Genomic DNA, 25,292 nt, shown 5'->3' with positions numbered 1-25,292 from the left:
ATGGATATTATTTAAAGATAGAAAAACCAAGCATGAGGAAGTTCTAAAGTTTTTAAGGTAATAGAGCCAAAGAAACAGAAGCACCATTCAAATACGCTTCTCTCCAAAGTCCATAGCCTCTCTACATATCATGCTTTCATATGGCAAGCCTCAAGTCAAGAAACAATTTAACTAGGTAGTATTGATGGCACTCTTGGCCCTGGTTTAAGTAAAAATATTCAATAGATGGCACATTGGCTCCATGTGATTCTGAATAATTCCTTTCTTATTCTTACCCAATGTTTTAAAAACCATTTAAGAAATGTTCAAGCCTACAATATTGGTTACTAATAGAGTTACAGAAATGAAAGATAGTTGCTTTAACTACATTTACAAGGTAGTTCAATATTCACCTTTCTTCATCGGGCACACTGTTGTATTAGAACACAGGTGTTGAATTTCATTCACTTTGTATTAGCCTCAAAGGTCAGTCATACTGTTTTATCCCAATTAAAGTTTCAAGAAGTTGGATGGCATTTTAGCTTGTGAAAATTCTAAGTCAGCTAAAAGCCAAAAGTCCCACAAAAACTAATGGAAAAAAAACATATGAAAAGAATTTAATGTGAGGTAAAAGTAAATGCAGTGATCTCTTCAACACTGCATTTTGTCCTCATATCCCCCAAATATTAAAGCTGGGGAAAAATTCAGCATAATCTAAACACTTCATCTTATGAATCAAAGATAGGATGAGCTCATAGATATGTTATTGCGCTATTTATGTTCATTTTACACAGTTCAAGGAGTTAGGAAGTAAAGGACTCAAAAACACGGATCTCTGGTGCCTCCAGTGGTCTTGAAAATCTTGGAGGACTTAGGATGGAAATATATGACACCATTGCACGTTCAAACATGTCTGGAGATGTCTTATTTTATTAAAATTTGATGTGAAAAAGAGAAACTTAAAAATGATCATTTAAACAATAAGAGTTTGATCAAGAAAACAGCCACAACTTGCGGGCGGTTTCAGGCCTCCGGGAGGGCCGGCGAGGCTGGCCGGGCAGGCTCTCCGGATAGGGCCGCCGCGCGGGCGAAGGAGGAGGAGCGGGCACGAAGCCTCAAGGCCCCTTCTCGCCGCTCAGGTTTGGTGGGGACGCGCCACGCGATGAAGAACGCCACGGAGACGAGGACTATGCGCAGGTCTGTTTATTGAGGAAGTGCTTGCAAATATAAGTCTGGGGGAAGCAGAGGCGGGGCTGGCCTGGGGCGAGTGTGGATTGGTGGGAATGGACTTTACGCCCTAATATGGCTGGGAGATGTCGCTATCCAGGCCAGTGGGCGGAGACGGGGCAGAGGGGGGGCCGGCAAGGGGCGGGCCGGGGGCCGGCAGGCAGTGACTGCCAGGCGCGCCTGCGCCCTGCCGGGAGGGGTGTGGCAAGCGGTGATTATGTCTGCACTTGCTTGTTGTGGGAGGGGGGAAGAGGCGCGGGGGTTCCTCTATGGCGGCGGCCCCTCGCGGAGGCCCCTGGAGGGGGGGGGGTTGAGAGAGAGGCGCAGGCAGCGGCCGGATCGTGGCGGGGGAGCGAGGGGAGGGCGGGAAAGCGCCCGGTTTCCCGTCTCGGCAGAGGGCCGTTCACCTGTGCCTGCCGCCCAGGCTGGCCCACGCCGGCGCCTGGCGTGTGCCGAGCCCTGCCACTGCCGTGAGCCACACCTCGGCCTGACGTCCCTCCTCATCTCCCCCTTCTTTTTTAATAAGGGCCAGCACGGCCGTGGCAAGGAGGGCCTAGCGGTCGCGATGTGTCCTGAGAGCGCGTGGCACACAGAGGAAGCCGCCAAGGGCTATTATGAGGAGTAGAAGGATGATGACAAGGATGTGAACGAGGGGAGGGGTGCCGGGGGGTGGCAGCGGCCTTTGCGCCGCAGCCTCTTTTGCGCGGTGGAGAAGGTGCAGGATCTGTGAGCGGAGGGGATCCTCAGGGTTGGAGATGTTTAGCTGCTGCATGCGATGGTTGAGTAGCTGAAGACGGCGGCGCTGGTGACGGGTTGACGGGGCTGGATCGCCGGTGCTCGGGACAGGCGGTGGGCGACGAGGGGCCATCTGCGGAGACAGAATGAAGAGAAAACCCTACACTTCCCCCCTCCCGCCGAATGTTGTTGGGGGGGGGGCGGGAGAAGGGAAGAGCAGCAGAATGAATGATAGCATGGAAGGGAGGGTCAGGTGGAAAGTTCAGCCGGCTGACTTTGAGGGTCAGCATCAGCTGGGGTCTCGGCGGTATAGGGCTTTACAAGGCGTCTGGGGACCCAAATGGGCTGAGGCTCTGAGTCTGGGAAGACGCAGGCGAATCCTTGCCCTTGGGCCAGGAGAGGGGCGGGCCCGCACCAGTTGGATGTTTGCGGGTTGCGCCAGAGGACTAGCGGTGCGGGGATAGCCCGGAAGGTAGGCCCCCAGTGCTTGTGAACTGGTGAGCACCCCTGGCTGTCAAAAGCCATCAAATTGTGGCGGATTAAAACCTCGGTGACGATGTCGCGGGGGGGGGGGGGTGCGGCGTGGATGGTTGCTGGTCTCCTTAGTGATAAGAAACTTGAGAAAATGATGAGTGCGCTCTACCATGCCTTGGCCCTGGGGGTTGTATGGGATGCCGAAGTGGTGAGTGATGTTGTACAGCTTGAGGAACTCTGCGAAGGAAGCACTTCGGTAGGCAGGCCCGTTATCTGTTTTGATGTCCCAGGGGACGCCCATGAAGAGGATGGACTCTCGAAGGGCTTGGACGGCGTGCTCGGCGGTTTCTCCCGTGAGCGCGGTAGCATAACAGAGATGAGAGAATGTGTCGATCGCTACATGAAGGTATCTCCAACAACTGAATTGAGGAACATGAGTCACGTCCAATTGCCACCTAGAGTTGGGCCGAAGTCCACGAGGATTAACTCCTTGGGGCTGAAGTGGTCCAAGAGGCAGCAGCGGGGCACAGGTCCGGCATGACCGGACAAGGTGCTTGCAAGTATGAATTGGCAGGTCTGGAAAGAGCTTGTGGATGCTTCTGGCTGAAAAATGAAACCTGGTGTGCAGCAACTTGGCCTGATTGATAAGATCGCCGACTGCAGCAGCGGCACCCGCAGGGTCTGTTGGTAGTAGGTGGACAGCTTGATCGGCCAGATGGTTGCCATGAGCCAAAGGCCCTGGGAGGCCGGAGTGACTGCGGATGTGGGTGATGAACCAAGGCTGCCGGCGCTCTTCAAGCTGCTCCTGGAGCTGCAGAAGAGCGGCATTGATGTCCTTATTGGGAGGGAAGTCGGGTAGAAAAAACGCCGAAAAGGCGATGACTTGACAGACTTGAAGACAATAGAGGGTGTCGGTGAAGATGTTCAAGGGACAATCAGGATTCAGCTGGAGGGCCATAAGGACAGCTCACAGTTCTGCTACTTGGACAGAGGACTGATGGAGGCGCACATGAGTGCGCGGCTGGTGCTCATTAGGCGCGTAGACAACTGCGGCGAACTTAGTTTTTGAAGCGTCTGTGAAGACGATGGCTGCACCCGGGAGGGGTTTGCGGGATGGAAAGGGGAAATGGTTAGGCGCTGAGATATCTAGCAGGGGGAGGCCTTGCAGCAGCCGGTGCTGCGGAAAGTGGGTGTCGAAGCTCCCGCGAAAGAGTTCCATGAGCACCTGCATGTCGATGGAACTACGCAGCAAAGTAGTGGTCTGTTCAGCAGTTAGTGGCCACACGATGGTGTCAGGCGGGTACCCATAATGATGTGAGGCGTGGGTGACCAGGGCTGTGGCGAGCTGAATGAATAGGGTCGCTTGAGGGCCAATTTTTCTGAGCTTGCTCTTGGCCATGTGGACCCAGAGGAGTGGCCCGTCCTGCCAAAGAAGGCCAGTAGGCGTGCCCCGGGTGGGCAAGACTAGTCCCAATAGCGGTTTTTTGGGGTCATACCGTTGGAGCTGACAGTGCTCGAGGGCGGAGTTGATCTGATGAAGGGCTTCCTTGGCCTCAGGAGTGAGGGTGATTCTTCTGCGAAGTCCTGGCGAGGGCGGCGCATTAGTGCGCAAGAGCTGAAACAATGGCTGAAGCTGCTGTGTGGTAAGGGAAAGCGCCGAGCACACCCAGTTGGTTTGCCCGCAAAGCTGTTGCAGTTCATGGAGCGTGAGCGAATCGGGCACTTTAAGTTTTGGTGTTTGAGGTGTAACAGTGGAAGTGATGGAGAACCCCAGGAACTGGTACGGCGGATGGACTGTTAGCTTCTGTGCATTGACTTTGAGACCCAAATCCTGAAGATGGCCTAAGAGTCGCTCCAGTACTGTGCGCAAACCTGGCTCGGAGGGATGGGCGATAAGCAAATCGTCCATGTAGTGAATGGTGTTGGCATACCTCACGAGCGGCTGGATGGCTTCCCGCACGTACATTTGACAAATGGCGGGACTATTCCGCATGCCTTGGGGCAAAACGCGCCATTGGTATCGCTGTGCTGGTTCCCGATGACTGGTTTGGGGAACCGTGAAGGCGAATTTCGGCCGATCTGCCGGGTGGAGTGGAATGGAAAAAAAACAGTCTTTGATGTCTATTACTGCAACAAACCAGTGCCGAGGGACGGCTGTAGGGTGGGGGAGGCCGGGCTGCGGCGACCCCATAGGCTCGATATGTTTGTTGATTTCCCTCAAGTCTTGGAGTAGACAAGGCTTGCCGTTCTTCTTCTGAATGAAGAATATTGGAGAGTTGTAAGGGCTGGTGGAGGGCTCGATGTGGCCCGCACGAAGCTGCTCGCTCACGAGTCCCTTGAGAATGTCCAGTTTAGGGATTGGAAAAGGCCATTGTTCCACCCAAATGGGTTCCTCTGTATCCCAACGCAGAGGAACGGGCGCTGGAGGTTGAACGCGAACAATGGCCGAAGCTATTGGGGGGGCAGCTGCGGTGGCGACGCACTGAGAACGGCCCCCGACTGGTGCAGGATATCACGGCCCCAGAGAACTTGCGAGATTTCTTTTAGAACGAGGGGGCGGAAGGTTCCTTGACGGCCCTCAGCATCTCTCCAGACGACATCTTGGGCAACTTGCTGGGAGGGCGCTTGGCCAGTGGCCCCAACAACCAAGGGCCCATCGGTGAGGGGGAGGTGGCCGGCCTGATCGAATGGGATGCAGGAAATTTCCGCTCCTGTATCAAGCAACCCTGTGAGCCAGCGGCCAGACACTTGGATGGAGAGAAGAGGTTTGGTGGAGGGCACAATGGGAACAGACCAGAGTACTCTCATGGGCGGGGAGGCTGAGTCGCCGTGGCCTCTTTGTTGCGGGGCTGAGGCCTGCCCCCACGGCCGTTTAAAGGCTTGTGGCTGGTGTTAGGGACGCGGCAGTCGCGGGCCCAATGGTACCCTTTTCCACATCGCGGGCACGGAGTGGAGGGAGCCCATGGCGGACGGCTTGTCTCGGGCAAGTTCGGCGGTGGCCGCGGTTTGTTGGGACATTCTCGAGCGTAATGACCGAGTTCGCCACAGCGGAAGCATTCATTGGAGGCTGAGACCGCAGTGAGGATGGCCTGGGCCATGGCGGAGGCCTGGACATTGACACCGGAGCAGGCCAGGACCCAATCATGGAGGGGCTTGTCTCTCAACGGTCTGATGATTGCTTTGCAAGTTGGGTTTGCACCCTCTTGGATGATGTCCTTGATGAAGGAAGTTTGAGCTTGTGCGCCGATGACTTTGCGCTCAGCGGCAGCCTGAACGCGCACCATGAAGTCGGCGAATGGTTCCTCAGGTTTTTGAAAGAGCCTAGTGAGTGGCTCGGGAGCGGAGGCGGCGCAGTTGCGGAAGGCTCGGAGGGCACATTCCCTCAACTGGAGAAAGAAGCCTTGAGGAAGGCCCAAAAAGCGTTGAGGCGCGCTGAAGCGCCCCAGCCCGAGGAACGTGTTGGGAGGGTATGGGGTCCCGTCACGGGCGTTCTCGGCGATTTGTCTTTCATTCTCGGCAGCAAAGTGCGCGCGCCAGTCGATGAATTGCCCTGACGGGAGAGCACCCCTCGCGAGGGAGATCCAATCGTATGGAAGGCAGCGGGCAACGGACATGCGCTCTAGCAGGTCCTGGGTGTGGGGACTAGCGAGCCTGTCCTCTCGGATGGCGTTACGGAGGGCTTGCACATCCTTAGGGGAGAAGGGAACCCACACTTGGGGGTTCGCCGGAGAACGGTTGGGGTTTAGCGGGTACATATCAGCGAGTGGAGCGGTGGGAGGCTTTAAGAGAAATTCGTCAGTGCGCGGGGAAGGGTACCCTTGGTGAAGGAAGGGTTGCGGCGGTGCATAAGATGGCGGCCGCTCATGTTCAAAATCCAGGTCATCATCGGAAGATGGCGAACGCAGCATTTCCATTTCGGGTTGGGCAGGTAGTGGCAAGATGGCGCCGAGGCAGGAAGGGGAGGGTATAGAGGCGGAGGTTCCTTCCGTGAAGAAGCAGGAAGGGGCGGGGAGTGGGACTTCTTCCTCTTTTGAGAGGAAGAAGGAGGAAGTGCGCCATCTTGGGTGGACTTCCCCTTCTTCTGCGAAGAAGTCAGAATCAGCGGCGCAGAGGGGATTAAGTTTGAGGGCGGCGTTTAGCTGGGCTGAGAGCGATTCGGTGTCAGAATCACTGTTGGGAGCATCCTCCTGACAAGCGTTCCCCTTATCAGAGCCACCCAGAGTATCGCACGGGAAAGTCTCAGCCTCAGGGGTGGGCACACCTTGCAAGCAGGCGCGAATGGCCACGAGGGCAGGGAGGAGGCCGGGGGGAAACGATCGGCCTTCACACTCCATAGCGGAGGTGACTCGGTCAATCAGCCTGGCATAAGTCTGAGGACTCCAGAGCGGGCAGGTGGTGAGCCAGGGATTGAATGGGAGAAGCAAGTCCCAATAGCACTGAAGCTGGCGGACGGAAACCTTGACGTGGTTGGTTTCCAAGAGGGCAGCCAGGGCCCGAACCTGCGGGACCTGACGGGAGGAAAGCGAAGCACCCATTCTGGTTTGAATGGAGGACGCCGAAGAGTCCCTACCTTGAGCGGAACAAGGGGCCTGGCGTCGAGGACTGCCCCACGTTGGGCTCCAAACTGCGGGCGGTTTCGGGCCTCTGGGAGGGCCCGCGAGGCTGGCCGGGCAGGCTCTCCGGATGGGGCCGCCGCGCGGGCGAAGGAGGAGGAGCGGGCACGAAGCCTCAAGGCCCCTTCTCGCTGCTCAGGTTTGGTGGGGACGCGCGAAGCGATGAAGAACGCCACGGAGACGAGGACTATGCGCAGGTCTGTTTATTGAGGAAGTGCTTGCAAATATAAGTCTGGGGGAGCAGAGGCGGGGCTGGCCTGGGGCGAGTGTGGATTGGTGGGAATGGACTTTATGCCCTAATATGGCTGGGAGATGTCGCTATCCAGGCCAGTGGGCGGAGACGGGGCAGAGGGGGGGCCGGCGAGGGGCGGGCCGGGGGCCGGCAGGCTGTGACTGCCAGGCGCGCCTGCGCCCTGCCGGGAGGGGTGTGGCAAGCGGTGATTATGTCTGCACTTGCGTGTTGTGGGAGGGGGGAAGAGGCGCGGGGGTTCCTCTATGGCGGCGGCCCGTCGCGGAGGCCCCTGGAGGGGGGAGGTTGAGAGAGAGGCGCAGGCAGCAGCCGGATCGTGGCGGGGGAGCGAGGGGAGGGCGGGAAAGCGCCCGGTTTCCCCCCTCGGCAGAGGGCCATACACCCGTGCCTGCCGCCCGGGCTGGCCCACGCCGGCGCCTGGCGTGTGCCGAGCCCTGCCACTGCCGTGAGCCACACCTCGGCCTGACGTCCCTCCTCAACAACTATAGACTATCATTACTTCAGCTGGTCATGATTGTTTTCTGTGAGGAGACCTAAATTTCCATTCTACAAATCTCCGCCCTTAGAAATCATGTGACTGATAAGCTATTGTGATTTTCTATCAACATTTACCACTGCATGAGGAAGTAGCATGTCGATAATCCTCTTGGTTCCAGGCCCATCTCACTTTATCCCTTTGTGTGGCAACAACTCTATTTTACCTTAATAATTGAGATTCATCCCTGCAGCCTCTTCTTTGCTTATAAATTCAGTGGCATAGGGAATGCAAAACGTCCAGGTGACACTCCCAACTTCTGGTTTATTGACACCATTTTGTATTCCCTGGAAAAAGAGGTGTTTGTTTCTTTGTTTTTCTTCTTTACTTTGAGAACCAAGACCTCACAAGAGCCCAAAGATGCAGAAACAAGAAAAAAAGTTTGATGAATAGGTCATTAGGCAAAATAGTGAGAGTAGCTACTTGTATTTCTACTCCTAATTTTAGGAGGAAAGACACCAGGCACTAGTCACTGTTTCAGAGCATATACTGCAACTTTAGACAACTTAGACATGTTGTCACCCTGTTGGCACTCTGAGTCTTTAAAAGCCAGTCAATGGTTCTTCCAGAACTATTGCTTCTGAATGATGGGGAACATGGAAAATGAATCTCAAATGACTGAGCTTGACTTCACTCTAAAATGAGTTCCTTTGTGAGAAGTAATGATATATATGAGTTGAATGAAGTATTAATAAATCCATAGATGGTGGTGTTGGGAGAAACATTGTAAGCAGTAAAGACAAATTCAAGCCCTAATTGTTTATTTCTTTAGGACCTATCATGATTAGAGGTGTATTTTTGGTGCCTATTCCAATATGTCTATTACACAGATACTTCTTCAATACTGGTTCCTCTAAGTCCTAGATATCTTATCAGTTAGCCATTGCCTAAGTATCATTATGGGTTTTTTTCCTGGCCATCTCTTTCCAGAAAAAAAGTGTTCAACAAAATGCATTGTTCAACTTTCTGCTTATTGGGAGTATTTCTTTTACAAACTATGTTTTAGGACCATTTCTGGGTGGGGTTTTAATGCTATAGTCATCTGTTTCTAGCTGGTACCAATATGTCATGGTATATATTCAATGATGCCCTGATTTATTTTCTCCTTTAGTAATCTGGCCACAGGAAAATCTCTATGAGGCCAAAGGTGTGCATCAATGGGGATATGGTAATGAGTAGAAATAAGTGCTATGCAATTCAGGATCAAGTTCTCATGTAACTTACTTGTACCTTAAGGATGTGCATATGCCTCTCCTAATACATAGTCCTTCTACCTAATGAGAGAGTGCTACTCTGCATGATCCAATTTATGATTAGTAAACACCCAGTTAATGACTAGAGCTCAGGTTGCACAGTCATTTGAAATCATTTCCTGTATGTCAAGCTTTCAGTTCTTACCAGCACCAATGACTGGCAGAAGCAATTTTTCAATAGCAAAATAATTCTGTGAGATTTGCCCCAAACATCTGAAGATCCATGTTTTAATGTTTCCTTTAGTACTACCAGAAACTCCATAAAGCATTCCTGATCAATAATAGACATCATGAATACCAGAAGAGCCAGGTATTAGGCCCAAATGACAGAAGAGCTTGAAATCCAGCCGGGACCAATTAAAGACCTTTTGTGTGCCTGGACTTCACTCAAAACAGGCAAAAGTACAGATCTTTTTCGTAAATGCTTTAATAAAACACTTTCCAATTTGATGTCTATTGATCCCTAAACTAAAGAGGCCCTGTGAATACTTTACTTCCTTCTTATTATGGAATTACAAGGTACAGTAACTTGTCTTTCAAGTTGGTGGGAATCCATAAAAGTGCCCCAGATTAATGGACTCCTAAAATTTTAAATGTGGTCACAAGCCCATGGATATTTCTAGGTTTTGTCTTCAACCCTTTGGCAGAAGTAGATTCAATGAATATTACATTATCCATATAGTGGGCCAATATGATGCCATTGGAGATGACAAGGTGATCAATTTATTCCTTTGTGCCAGATTCTGACGGAGAACCAGAAAGTATTTAGGTGTGAGGTAAATTAGTGAAGTAAAGTACTGCCCCTGTCAGGTGAAAGCAAACTGAATCTGGTAGACTTTGCTAATTGGTATAAAGAAAAAAAGCATTTTCCAGATCAAGAGCTCCAAACCACAAAGTAAGGATTCTGTTTATATTCTCTAATAAAGAGACAGCAACTGGAACATATTGGAACACCCAATAAATTTGGGGTCACTACCTGAATAAATATATGAGAATCCAAACTAATTCCCCATATGTCAATTGCATAGGCCAAAGAGATGTATTCAATGGAGATGTTGTAGGGATTGCTACTCATATTTCATCTTTTATACTGCCACTAATTTCTGCAGTTTCTCTAGGAAGACTGTATTACTTTTGACTTACTATTTTGTGATGGCATGTGTCTGTGTAAATTTTAAAGGGGAGAATCCTAGATACGTCCAATCTGTCCTTCATACCAAAACAGACCTCACCCCACAAGTCTGGAAGCCCGAGCAGGGATTCAACTGGCTCTTAAGTACATTTATTCTTCCTACACATTCAGAAATTGGGGAGATGTACACTGGGTTGGTTCTTAGAATTATTTGGTTTCCTGTGAAAGGGACTTAGGCAAAAAAATTGTTTATTGACAGCTCTTAATATGACCCCATTCTACTTGGCTAACCACAGTGGAGTTTTAATTCCCCAAGAACTAAGTATGCTCAGAGGACATATCTAATGGTTCCTCAAAACTTTTGGCATTTCGCTCTCCTTAGATAAATGGCTGCGGGTTTCACTTTTCAGGAAGTTTTGGATGACAGAGAGGTTCAACAATGGCAGCAGAGGAATACTGGTGTAGGATGTTATTGACAGGGGACACATGGTTGGCAGGGAGTTCTACAGGGCATATATCCAGGGTACATAAAAATGTTTGGATATTTTCATAGTGCATAGAATTAAAAACAACAACTGAAGGAGTGCTGAGTTCCTAGCCAGGAGAGCTCTAGCACAGTCCCTAAAGAAACAGCAACAATCCCCCAAGTACAATGGCAAAGACCAAAAAAGAATGAAGGTCCAACAATGAGCCCTTGATACTAATGACTATGCTTTTGAGCCTGTGCACCTGAAATAAGAACAAGGCCTAGAGGTGCAGGGTGCTTAAGAGTTACCTCCTGAGAGCCTCTGTGTTGCTCAAATGTGGCCAGTCTTGAAGCCAAACTCAGCATGTAAATGCGTTGCCTTCCCCCCAGCGTGGGACATGACTTCCAGGGATGAGCCTCCTTGGCACCAAGACCTAGTACCAGCTAATGATGTAACTAGAAAATGACCTTGAATAAAAGGGTCAACTCGGACCAGCAGAATATCTCAGTCTACATATAATACCAGGAGTTAAAAATGCTTTTTGACCTGAATCAAGGGGGAAATGGGAAGGACAAATGAGTTTATATGGCTATGAGTCTCCAAAAAGAGCCAGAAGGTTATCAGAAGTGTTACTCTTATGCACACCTCAGCAGAGTCCCAGAGACAGATAAAGGAGATACAACCACAGGTATTGGTTCTTCTGAAGGCTACAGAGACCCACAGGTTCTATGGTCATGGCAGATGGAGTTCAGTGCCATGTCAGTTGGCCCATCTTTGGAGTTTGTGTTTCTGTGCGATGGAGCTGGACTCAGATGTGATCTTTTTCACAAGCCTCTCCTGTTACTTTCACCAGAACTGTAGTTGGTGCTGGGGTTTAACATATACCCAGGGGATCTGAATCTCTGGACTGACCATATGATAGCCAGGCCCTGAGATTCAACAGACTTTAGCTCCTACACTCTGGTCTATTGGACTTACCCCACTCAGCTAACATGGAGTTGAAGAAGGTCAACCACTATACCATGGAGCCAAGAGTACCTACAACTGAAAGCAGGAGAATTGCATCCAGCATCCATGTGGAACCTAAGCCCCCTCTTGATATAGATGTGGAGTGGACACAACCATTCCAAGGTCCACAGGATGGAGGAATAGAATATGGTTTAGAGTGGACTTACTGATATTCTACTCATGAACTATTATGATTAGTAATAGAAGAAAATGTGGCATTGGTATGGAGAAAGTGGCCATGGTGGCTGCTGGGTGTGCGGAATGGGAGGAAGAGATGAAACGTGGAAGCATTTTCAGGACTTGGAGTTGTCCTGGGTGATGCTGCAGGGACAGTTACCAGACATTGTATGTCCTCCCATAGCCCACTGGGTGGAACGTGGGAGAGTGTGGGCTATGATGTGGACCATTGACCATGAGGTGCAGTGGTGCTCAGAGATGTATTCACCAAATGCAATGAATGTCTCATGATGATGGACAAGATTGTTGCTATGGGGGGAGGAGTGGGGTGAGGGGGGTGCAGGGTATATGAGGACCTCATTTTTTTTTATGTAATATTAAAAAAAAAAGACAAAAAAAAAAAAAAAGAGATGGGAAGAAAGAGAAATGACCAAAAAAATTTTTTTGAAGAGCAAGAAAAATATAATAAAAATGTATTTTGCTAAGCCCTTTTCCCTCAAAATAAATAAATAAATAAATACATTGAGCTGTCAAAAGAAAAAAAGAAAAAAATGGAAGAAAAATTTATAGTATATAACTGGAATATTGAGCCTTTCCTCAAAAGATCTTGGCCTCTTTTTCGTTCAAAGGACTCTGAATGTATGAATGGGCTTAGATCTTGGATTTAGGTGAAATATTGTGTGGCAGATTATATCATTTTCAAAACCCATTTCCGCAGTTGTCAAATGGACCAGAATGCTTGAGTAACCTGAACAGCACATTCTTCTCCCGAAGCAATTTATATGGGAAGCCAAATGAAGAAAAGATTGCTTGGAGAGGACGAGTCAGAAGAAGTTAATGTTTAAAAAGTATCCTGCAGTTATAGTATTTACAGACCATCTTATTTGATCCAATTACTATAAGACCAACCTACGCAAAGAAACCGTATATTTAAAGTGAACTTCCCTAGCCTATATTCACTTGAGCAGGGCTTATATGCATACAGACTAAAGACTTCTTTATATGTGCTCATGACTGGTTAATTATCCATTAATTTCATTTATTTTTTCCATATTTCATTCTTTTGCGCTTTTAACCAAACACTGCCTTGTCCTAGATTTGGAATATTTTTTTAAAAATTATTCAAGCTTTTAGAGACATTTTGCTAATTTGCACCCACAAATGGATCACAGTCCTGGAATGAAAAATTTATGGCATTAAGACTCAAAAATTTACATTATTGCTAATTTGAGGTGGAGGGTTGAGGAGAGATATCCACAGAAGCTTTCAATACCACCTAACAATATTTATTAGCTAAACAAACCGGTGCCTAATACTGATAGGCATTTGAGAATTATGGATCAAAAGATTCTTTCCTTCTAATGAATAAGAAAATCCTTGCTACAACATGGATGATGACCCTTGAAAACAGTATGCTGAGTGAAAGAAACTAGACACAGCAGGACAAATATTGTATAATTCCATTTATATGAAACATCTAGAATAAGCTAATTCATAGAGGCCAAAAATTCATTGAAGTTATCAGGGGCTGGGTGAAAGTGTAATGGGGAGTTTACTCAGTGGGTCCAGAGATTCTGTTAGGGGTGATGAAAAAGTTTTGGTAATAGACCATGGTGATGGTAGCACTACATTATGAAAGTGATAAATAACACTGAATTTTAGTGGGAAAGTTTAGAATTCACACACAAACATAAACAGTAAAATTGAAAAAAAAATAGATTTCGTTTCCTCCTGGATAGTAGGGAAAGCCAATCCCAAGTCTTAATATACTTGGGATAATTTTTTCTCTTTCTGCCAACTTCATAGAACAAAATTGGTCAGACTTAAAAATGGATGAAGATAGAATGAAATCCACATCTTCATAGCTGATCTATAATAATGGTAATATGCACTTTGTGCAAACCTATTAAAATGAATAATGGTGCTTCAAAATACCATTCAAATTATTTTACTATGGGAAATCATTCATCAAAGATGCATATAAATCTGGGATTCAATTAATCATCTAATACAATGGGTTAGTCTCTTGCAATTTTTATTCTAATACATTTTTCTTTGCATAAAATGTAGTTGTCACTGGAAAATATTAAAGTGGTACTTCTTAATAAATGCATATGGATTTGTAATTAAACCCAATAAAATTTATGATGAAATATAAAAGGTAGAGAGCTAAAATCCAATTAAAATTTATTATAGGAAACAATATTGGATTTCTTTTGGGAAAAGTACAACACATTTTGGTTTTTAACAAAACACATTATTAAGGGGTTAATAATGAAATTTAACATGAGGATTAAGGGTTCATTCAGTGGATAGTTAATAGCAAGAAAAATGTAGGAACTATTAGAAAATTCCAATGGTGATCTAATACACTTTATTAAAATAGGAATGCTACATGTTAACTTTATAATTATCTCTAAGGTCTAAAAAGTGGATTGCTTGTAAATGGAAAAATGCTATATATCGATTCTGGGACTGCACAATTTTTGACAACTGGAGGCAAGCAGAATTAATTATCATAGTTTTAATATTTTTTGAAAATGGTCAAATGTTGCTGCCAAGACATAATCAATTAAAAATATTATAGAATTTGAGAAATCTGGCAGTGACTGATTGCTTTCCCTATTATTTTCTATTTGGTGTAACCAAACTTGTAATACTCCCTGAACTATTAAATTAATTTACAATAAAAAAATACTCTGACCTTGAGTAGAATTTTTAAGGTGGTCTGATGATGCTATAGTTTCTGTCCTCTTAAATCCAGTAGAATGAACATAATTCAATTTTCTCTCTTAAAATTGTTTATGAAACAAAAGTGAATGAAATACAGATCCATCATCTCCCAATGCTATCCTTACCACTGTCCACTTTCTTTGATGCATTTGTGGAGATGTGAATGAACTAGGTAATAATCATTCATTTTCACTATTGGCCATGGTGAATAATTTTTTTTTTTATGTAGATGGATTTGGTTTCCTAATATTTATTGAGGATTTTTTGCATCTTTGTTTATAAGGATGTTTATAGAGAATATGGTGATGTCTTTTCCGGATTTGGTATTAGGCCTTAAAGAATGACTTGAAGAGTATCATTGATGAGGAGACAAAGGCCGTGGGAGTTGCTGAAGGCAGGCAGAGAGAAAAAGAGGTGTGATGTTGGGGCATTTTTGGGACTTGGCGCTGTCCTGAATGATATTGCAGAGACAGATGCAGGACATTATATATCCTGCCATAACTCACTGAATGGACTGGGGGAAAGAGTAAACTACAACATAAGCTATAATCCATGCTGTGTAGCAATGCTCCAGAAATGAACTCATCAAATGCAATGAATATACCACACTAATGAAAGAAGTTGTTGATGTGGGAGGAGTGGGGGATGTGGGCAGTGGGGTTTGTGGGTACCTCTTATAATTTTTATTGTAGCATTTTGTATGATTTGTGTATCTTTTTTAAAAAGATAATAAAAAATGGTCTACAAAAAAATAACTTGCAAAGCGATCCTCTTATTTAAAAAAAAAATTGGAGAATTGGTATTAATTCTTTTTTGAATGTGTCATAAAATTCACCAGGGAAGGCACCTGGATTTAGGCTTTTTATTTTTAATTAAAAAATCAATCTCTTCAAATAGGTCTCTTCAAATTTTCTATTACTTTTTGAGTTAATTTTGGCAAATTGTGTCTTTGCTTTTGTCCATTTCATCTAAGTTATCTAAATTTTTGGCATGCATTTGTTGCTCATAATATTTAGTTACAATCCTTTTTTTATTTCTGTAAACTTGGTAGTGATGCCATGTCTTTCATCCTTGATTTTATGATTTTAATAATTTGAATCTCCCCCCCCCCTCCATTTATTCACTTTAACCAAAGGTTGGTCATGTTGCTGACCTTTTCAAAGAACAGACTTTCTGTTTTGTTGATTTTCTCTATTGTTTTTCTAGTCTCTATTTTAGTTACTTATGCTCTAACTTTATTATTCTACCCTTACACTTGCTTTGAGTTTAGTTCACTCCTCTTTTGCTAATTTCTTAAGTGGGAGATTAGGTTATTGAATTGAATTCTTCTTTCTCTTTTAATAAAGATAAGTACAGTTATAATTTTCTTCTAAGCATTGCTTTAGATTCATCTCCATTGTTTTGGTATATTATGACTTCATTTTCATGCATTGCAAATTATTTTATAATTATCCTGATGATTTTTTTCTTTGACCCACTGGTTATTTAGGAGTGTGCCATATCTTTTCCATATACGTGATTTTTCCAAATTTCCTTTTCTTCTTGATTTATAATTTAATGTCATTGTGATTAGAGAATAAACTTTGTAAGAATTAAATTATTTAACCCTATTGATGCTTATTTTATGGCTTAGCAAATGGTCTATCTTTAGAATTTCTGTGAGTATTTATGAAAAATACATATTTCACTGCTGTTGAGTGAAAAGTTCTATAAATGTCTGCAAGGTACAGTTTGTTATATAAAAACTATAAACCAATGTTGTTCAAGACTTCTATTTCTTTGATGATCTTCTGCTTCATTCTATCCAGTATTGGAAATGCAGTATTAGAGTCACTAATTATTCTTGGTTAATTATGTTTTACTCTTTAATTCTGTCATGGTTATTTTTGTTGTTGTTGTTGTTTTTTCTTCATGTATTTTGGGGCTCTGTTATCTGGTGTGTAGTTTGTAATAGTTATAACTTCTTGATGTATTAACCCTCATGTCATTATGAAAAAATGATAAATGCTATCTCTCTATAATTTTTTTGGCTTAAATTTATTTTGCCTGCTATAAGTCTAGTCTAGACAGCTGACTCTAGACATGCATAACTCTTTTATGGGTTTTGTTTGCATAGTATACCTTTGTTGTTCCTTTTACTTCCAACCTGTTTGTATCTTTGAATCTAGTGTGTCTACTGTATACAGTCATATAGATGGATCTTATTTTTCGTCCATTCTGACAATCTCTGCCTGTTGATTTGATTGTTTAATAGAATTAACATTTTATTTTTATGGTTGTATTTACTTTGCTACCTTGCTTTTTGTGTTTTAAATATCTCACCATTTTTGTTTTCCTATTATTCCTTTTCTGCCTTTATTTTAATTTAATATTTTAATTCCTTTAATGATTTTTAATTAGATTTTTGTGTTATATTTTTATTGATTGCTCTAGGGTTTGCATTATATAGCTTATCCTATCAGAATATATTTCATATTTATACTCAGGTCCAATGAAACAGAAAACTTCACATTTATATTTATATACCTCCATTCCTCCACCCCTTTTTGTGGAGGTATTATTCTTACACCTACAACATCTATATATGTTAAAAATTCAACAATACATTGATATAATTAAATTTATATAATCATGTATTGTAAAGAAGCTGAAAGAAGAAAGAGCAAGTAAATGTTTACAGAGTTGCTTATATTAACTTTCTTGTTTATCCTTTCTGGTTCTATTTATCTCTTCCTGTGATGTGAGTTACCATATAGTGTCATATACTTACTTTAATACTGATCTATTCCCACTTGCCTCCTTTGTGTTATTATTATGAAATATATTGCATTTATATATGTTATAGGTCAAACAATGTAGCTACATATATATTGCTTTATACTGTTGCTTTTGAAATCCATTAAGAGAAGAAAGAGAAAGAATATTCAATTATACTGTCTTTTATTATTACTTACATAATTTCCTTTACCTGAATTTTTTGTTTCTTCTGTGTGGATTTGAATTACTGTTGAATTACTTCCTTTTGGCTTGAAAAACTAACTTTAATATTTCAGATATGCTACCAAGGAATTCTTTCAGTTTTATGCATCTTGGAATGTCTTTATTTCACCCTCATTTTTGAAAGACAGTTTTTTTTGGATATAACTATCTTGCATAACAGTTTTTTACTTTTAGAACTTTGAATATGTTGTCCCACTGCCTTCTGGACTTCATTATTTCTGGTGATAAGTCAGTTGTTATTCTTATCAGGATTCCTTTGTAAGTTATGAGTTGCTTCTATTTATATTTGGATATTTGTAGTTCATTGAGCTTCTTGGATGCACAAATGAATGCTTTTGTTCAGATGCTGAGAGATTTAATCATAATTTCTTCAAACATTTTTATCTCTTTCTCCCCTCTTTTGGTAATCACATTATATGTATGTTGACTTGTGTCCTACTGTTCTCCAAGTCTTGTCCTTTATTCTTTATGAACTTAAGTTTATACTCTATGCAATGTTTCTTAGTTTTTACCCAATGTCCCTTTCTACTCCAGATTCCATGCATATTACTACAATACATTTACATGCCTCCTTAGACTTATCTTGCTGTGACAGATTCTCAGACTTCTGTTGATAGCTTTAGCAGCTATGAGGAGTACTGGTCAAGTATTTTGTATAATATTCCTCTGTCAGGATCATCTGATATTTTTTTCATGTTTAGATTTGAATTATACGTTTGGCAGAGGAAGCTTACAAAAATAAAGTGGCAATTCTCATTATATCATATCAATGGTACAAACTGTCAACATAACTTATTGCTGTTGATGGTACTTGGTCACCTCACTGCAAAATGACTTGTTTTTACCGCTTTTCTAAACTGCACAGCCCACACTTAGTGAGTAGGGAATTGTGCTCTACTTCCTTGTGTTTAGAGTATCAATATAAATATAATATAAATTATTTGGAATTATTCTTCATGAGAGATGGGTATATCCTCCCCCATTTATTTATTTATTTTTATTTAATCATTCATTTATAGCAGTATGGATTCTTTGATATTTATTTTACTCTTAGGGTTATGGTCCCATACTACACTATTTTGTTGCTTAAATTACTCCAGGTGTGTTTATTCTGAGCTCTTTTTCTTGGCTCCTGTGTGTCTGCACATTTTCTTTTCTTTTTTTTTTTTTTTAATCCATTAAATTTTTTTTGGTTGTTCTTTTTTTTTTGGTCTTTATTTTTTTAATGTTACACTAAAAAAAAATATGAGGTCCCCATATAACCCCCACCCCTCTCACCCCACTTCTCCCCTCATAACAACAACCTCTTCAATTATAATGAGACATTCATTGCATTTGGTGAATACATCTCTGAGCACCGCTGCACCTCAAGGTCAATGGTCCACATCATAGCCCACACTCTCCCACAATCCACCCAGTGGGCCATGGGAGGACATACAATGTCTGGTAACTGTCCCTGCAGCACCACCCTGGGCAACTCCAAGTCCTGAAAATGCCCCCACATTCACATCTCTTCCTCCCACTCCCTACCCCCAGTAGCCACTATGGCCACTTTCTCCACACCAATTCTACATTTTCTTCAATTACTAATCACAATAGTTTATGAATAGAATATCAGTAAGTCCACTCTAATATTATTTTTTTCTTTTCTGTTATTTAGATTTCAATATCTGTCTTGGTTTATCTTCAAATTTAATGATTCTTTTTTTCTTTTTTCTACCAACTCAAATATACTGCTGAGGCCTTCTAGAGAGGTTTTTTTGTTTTTTTGTTTTTTTTTTTCATTTCAGTTATTTCACTTTTTAATTAGAGAATTTCAACTTAGTTCTTTTCTGTAACTATCTCCTTACTGAAATTCCCTGTTCATGAAATGTTGCCATCACACCATGTTATAATTTTTCTAAGCATGATTTTCTTTAGTTTGAATATATTTACAATAGCTTCTTTTAAGACTTTGCTAAATCCCCCATCCCTCCCCATCACCCCATGGTGCTTTCTATTGCTTGATTTTTCCTGTGTATGGGTCACCTTTTCCTGTTTCTTTGCATATATATCATAATATTTTGTTGAAAACTGGACATTTTAGATAATATACTAAGTAACTCTGTCTTGGGGTGGTTGTTTGTTTGTTTATGTGTTTATATGTTCAAAGACTTGGTTGAAGCCCTCTTTTCCCAAAAGTATGTATTATTTGATATTGCTACTCAGATTTCAAATTTTTCCATTGTTTTTATCTTTTAGCATGGTAAACTATCAGTTGCCTCAAGCAGGCATAAGCCATTCATTGTCCAAATAAGTTAAACCCCTTAAACAACTGGATTTCTACCATCTTTCATTTTATGTCTATGTGGCTCAGAGGCTGCTAAAGTTATACAAGAAACCTGAAATCCAAATGCATATACACATACATACACACATGTGTGTGCATGTGTGTGTATGTGTGTGTGAAACCTTCTGATGCTTATATCATGTTAATTGTTTAAAATGTTTCAATCACTCTGCAAGCCCAAAATATCATATCTTACATCAGACTTAGCTAGTGTGTCACTGATTAGTAGCTCTTGGTACAAAAGAAGACTTCTGAATAACTAAACTCAAAGATTCTTCTACTTCTGTCCATGGGCTACTAAGAACATAATTACATGTTTTTTCTACCAGTACAAAAATCAGATTAAAAAAAACAACAACTACAATAACAAAAAACAATATCATCTTTGTGAGTTTATCTCAGGAATGGCAGTGGAGAGTTTGACTTTAAGAACGTTATCCTGCTTTTTAGTACTTAGCACAACTAAACTTTCAGGGACTAAAGTAAAGTGTTTCCAACTTTTGCCTTAAATGTTTAATCATGGAATGACCAACTCTTTTCAGGAGTAAGCCTATGATTGTTGAAGTCATAAAATTCATCCATTAACCAGCCTCATGGAGTGTTTTAAGGTTAAAAGAGATGTTATGAAGAAATAATTTAACATTGTATCTTGGTACTTAATAATGGCTTAATAACTATTGCTAACTATTTTACTTTGCTATTAATCAAGCTATTCAAACATAGACAAACTTGAGTGTTTTAATAATAAATGTAATGATCTGGAGTTTTTTTAAGGATGATTGTTGGAAGATCTTTATGCCAAGATTAATAGAATGCTATTTCAAGATGGCTAGTTAGAATCCATCAGAAATAGCAAAGGGGGTCCAGAGATGAGCAGGCTCTCCCCCATTTAAACTTCCTTATCATTTTTCTATAATTCCCTGATGATCTAGATCACAATCTCCCCATGCCCCAAGGGAATATAGTACCTCCTAAGGCACATGAGGGAATGGGAATCCATTTCAAATATTCACAGAAGACTTCAAGTTGAAATTTTTAGATATTATGTGTGGATGAGTGTTTGTTTCATCATAGGACCAGAAAATCTATAGTGAATACTGGATTAATGTTTTAGAGATAAATCTTATATTTTTGAGCTAAGAATAATGAAGTTACTCTGAGTAGTAAATTTCATGGTTATATTTTTAAATGCAATCATTAATATGTAGTACAGGAAGCAGATGTGGCTCAAGTGATTGGGCTCCTATTTACCATATGGGAGGTCCAGGGTTCGATTCCCAGGGCCTCCTGGTGAAGGCTGGCTGGCCTGTGCAGTGAGCTGGCCCTCACAGAGAGCTGGCCTATGCATTGTGCTGGCCCACATGATGAACTGAGCTGAGCAGAGTGCTGGCCCACATGGAGTGCTGGCCTACACGGACAGCTGATGCAGCAAGATGATATAACAAAAAGAGATACATAGGAGAGATGATAAGAAATGCAGCAGACTGGGGAGCTGAGGTCACACAAGAGATGGAGCACCTCTCTCTCACTCCAGAAGGCCCCAGGATTGGTTCCTATTACTGCATAAAGAGAAGACAAGCAGACACAGAAGAACACACAGTGAATACATACAGAGAGCAGACAATGAGGGGAGCAGGGATGAATATAAATAAATAAATAAATAAACAAATAAATAAATCTTTTAAAAAACAAACATAAAATGTATTATAATATTTGAAACTCTATTTGGGGATTTCTTCATTTTATTAATAACATACCAAAAATATTAGAATATTTACCATTTACTTAAATGAGTGAAGTGACCTGGACCTTTCTCCAACCCTAAGGGTTCTGTGGTTATATAGCCCTTTCCATATAGTAGCTCAGTTAGATGGCAACTTCCTTGAGGTGCTGAATGTCTGATTCTGAGATCTGGAAATTTTGCTTTATGTATTAATTCTTCATGAATCTTGCACAGGGTTACTTCTCCACAGAAATGCAAAAATGAATAATCTAACCGCAGTAAAGGTTTCTCACCAGCTCTGTTGGTTATACTTCCTTAGTTTACAATAATGTTGTAAAGGCAATAGAGAAAATTTCTTTTCTTTCCAGCAATTTTGGTGATATTTTTGATACACAATTGATGCTAGAGGTAGAAACTATGCAACCATTTGGAAAATATGAAACCATTTCAATAAAATGAGAAGAGTATTTTTTTTTTTGCAGCATGACTGGTATATAAAGCATACCAAAGTGTTAGGTTTTCTTCTACTTGTTCTTTCCACATACACACACATGTACACATATATCTACATATCTTTATATAAATGCACATATAATAGTACAGTAAAATCTATAGAAGGGATGAGTCACAGCAAAGAATGCCTTCTGTTTTTTTCTAAGAAGTGCAGCACATGTTCTATTTGGAGTAGGCTTAGCAGATAAAATAGAGAACACCAGTTAAATTTGAATGTCTGATAAACAACAAAAATTGTTAGTGTAAATATATCCCATATAGTCTAAATCTGGCAAATCTAACTTGAAGATAAATAAAAAAGAACATAACCACAATATTTGACAGCTGTGTGAAGAATGGGGGAGATAAAGTATATGAAAAAGTATGCTCATGGCAGTAACTAAGTACAGTAGGTGTTCAATAAATATCAGCTTTGAACATTCTTCCAGATAGGTGGGGCAAGCGGAAATTTCTCCTTGCGGACTGTCTTACAGGTAAAGAAAAGCCTGGGAAATCTCAAAACGAAGTCATAGAACTCTGCCATATTTTCAATATTTATATTTAACAAACTAATGCTTTCAGCTCCATTAAAACCCTGAGATGATATAGTTATAATTGTGCAACTTATTTTTCAACATTAATTCACAAGATACCAGCCATGGTGTGGTCCAGTAATGGTTAGAAGTTTAAAATTAGGTGATAAACAACTTCTTCTTTGACCTAGTCAATTTATCCTTTTGACTGTTAAATTCACTTGGCCCTTCATGAGTATGGGGCCTGGACCCATGGCATGCTCTGCCTTCATGTTACAAATGAGGAAACTGAGGTCTAGACATGTAATATGCAGCCAGAAATGGCAGAACAGAGCTTAGAACATGGGATCAGGGCTAACTTCATCAGCCATCATGCTCAGAAGAGCCCTGCACTTGGGGTTTAGTACTCTGAAGCTGCTGTTTTAAAATTCTTAATAATTTTCTCCTTGTGTTTTGCAAGGGAAGTCCCATGGGACAAAGGGGCACATCCTGGGGTCTTGGAGCCTTAGCTCCTGTGCCCATGTCGCCTGCCTGCTTACCTATCCCCTGGCACCCTGGGCCACAGCAGGCCTCCCCCTCCCTCCCTCCACCTTACATCCACTGTTGCCCTCTTCCCCCAGCAGGTGCCTGGGTGCAGGCACAGGAAGGGGGAATCAAGTACAGACACCCGAGAAGTATCTCAGGGCAGGGCATGATGCTGGTTGTCCCCAACCTGATCCAACAGAATCATGGTATATTTGGTGGGAGGCTGGTTGGTGCTGCCTCTCAGGGGAAGCCAAGCCCCTCTTTCACCCCTGATCCAGGTACCAAGTGGGTCACCACTGGGAGACTGTAATACTCTTAAAGGTGACTTCTCTGCCATAGGTTAGAACAATGGGTCTCCGCTCGACTTCCCCAGACCCTGCAGCCAGCTGGGCACAGCACAAAGCTCTAACGGCTGGTGGGTGGGGAACCCAGCAGCTTTCAGGCCCGATCAAGCATACATCAGCCCTTGGGGGTCTGGAAGCCTGGGTGCCTGTGAGGATCTATACCCACCCATGAGTATCCCTGTGCCTGAGGGAGCATTCCTTGGGCTCTCTTGGGCCAGGGTTGGGGAGGAGGGGGGCGGGGGGTGCTTCTCTTTCTCCATCCAGTTTTCCTGAGTCTTGTTTATGTTTGTTTCTTCTGGTCTATGGGAGGTACCCTGAATGGAAATATGAATTGTGTCATTTCTGTGATTCTGGACAGGAGTTAAATGCTCTGGTGTTTGTACTTAAAACTGGCATTGCACGATATAAAGAGGAACAGTAAAATTCATGTTAATAATTTAAATTTAAATTTTTCCTTTACTGAGCAGGACCTTGGATGGCAAAACAAAACAAACAGAAAACCATTACAATTTGAGAACTAAACTGCAGAAGAAAGGAAAAAGTTTTATTTTTAGTACTCTTAGGGAACTTTTTCCGTGCTTTTTGAACAAGGGTCCCCACATTTACATTTTGCACTGGATCTGGAAATTTATATAGCCACTTGGCATTCTTGATCTACGGTTGAGCTGGCATTTCAGCCCTAAGGGCCTCCCATTTAAGAGACAGCTGGCTTCAAGTGGCCCTTCTCGCTGCTTTGTATTGTTCAGTTGCTGATTTTAACACATTGTCTAATGAACAGACAATTTTTCTAAACAATGATCTGCTTTAGAACACCACAACAAGATTAAAGAAAAGGCTCTTAGCTGTACAGCCCTTTGTTCCTTTTGATATTCTCAGTTTATTGAATAAATCACAGTGTACTTCAGAGGGTGGTCCATAAAAGCTAAAGGCATATCTTATTCATTTTTATCTTCCAGGTATAAGTAGTAGGGCATGCAGCAGAGACTCAATAAATGTAAATATATGCATGAGAGTAATTTGTAGAGAGTGATGTTATACAGTGTTTATAAAGGTTTTCTTTGGAATCAGTCAGACCACTAAGTGTTTCCCCTAAGAAGACTTTTTTCCACATCGATTTGTCAAATGAGTGCCATACATCATCTGAATTGCATAAGAGGCAACAATGAAAGGAACCCATGCATTGGAATCATACAGGCTTGCTCTATTAACATCTAGATGTGTGAGTTTGGACAAGTTAATCATTTATCTAAACCAAAGTTTTGTCACCTAGAAAATGGAGAGTATATAGCTACTCTCCTGGCCATTTGGAAAATTAAGTAAGAAGACATGCAAATTGGCACTCAGCAAGGATTTATTCCCTTGAATAGTGCTTTAACTTATTTTGCCATTCACAGATGTTTATTAGCCATCTACAAAGTGACATTGTATTATCTGATTGGTATATATCCATGAATGAAACTCATTAATGGCATATGGAAATTATATTCTTGTATAGTTTTTATTATTGTGGAAAATCTCAAATGTACACTAAAGTATAGAGAATAGTACAACGAACTCCCATTTACTGATGGTATAGCTTCAATAATTATAAACATTTGCCAATCTTGATTCCTATATTTCTCACTTTTTATGAAATATTTCAAAGCAAATTTTAGGCATCATGTCATTTCATCTGTAAATGGTTTTAAGATAACCAAATATATAATTCCACAAATCATTAAATATCCAGCCCATTTTCAAAATACCCTAAGTGTCTCAAAAAT

General features: G+C 42.4%; 1 protein-coding gene across 1 annotated transcript; it reads right to left on the bottom strand.

Moving 5' to 3' along the window:
- Positions 1 to 5,219: 5,219 nt before the first annotated feature.
- On the bottom strand, positions 5,220 to 9,335 carry LOC139440018 (endogenous retrovirus group K member 8 Gag polyprotein-like). The gene is made up of 3 exons (XM_071218652.1): positions 9,212 to 9,335; positions 6,986 to 7,227; positions 5,220 to 6,923 (listed from the first exon to the last, which is right to left on the bottom strand). The coding sequence occupies exons 1-3, from the start codon at positions 9,333 to 9,335 to the stop codon at positions 5,220 to 5,222; spliced, it is 2,070 nt and encodes a 689-aa protein (XP_071074753.1).
- Between the last annotated feature and the right edge of the window lie 15,957 nt (positions 9,336 to 25,292).

The sequence above is a fragment of the Dasypus novemcinctus genome, chromosome 2 (assembly GCF_030445035.2).
Source record: "Dasypus novemcinctus isolate mDasNov1 chromosome 2, mDasNov1.1.hap2, whole genome shotgun sequence".
Classification (NCBI taxonomy): Eukaryota; Metazoa; Chordata; class Mammalia; order Cingulata; family Dasypodidae; genus Dasypus; species Dasypus novemcinctus.
Note: the sequence above shows the minus strand (reverse complement) of the source record. Positions and strands in the feature narration are given on the sequence as shown.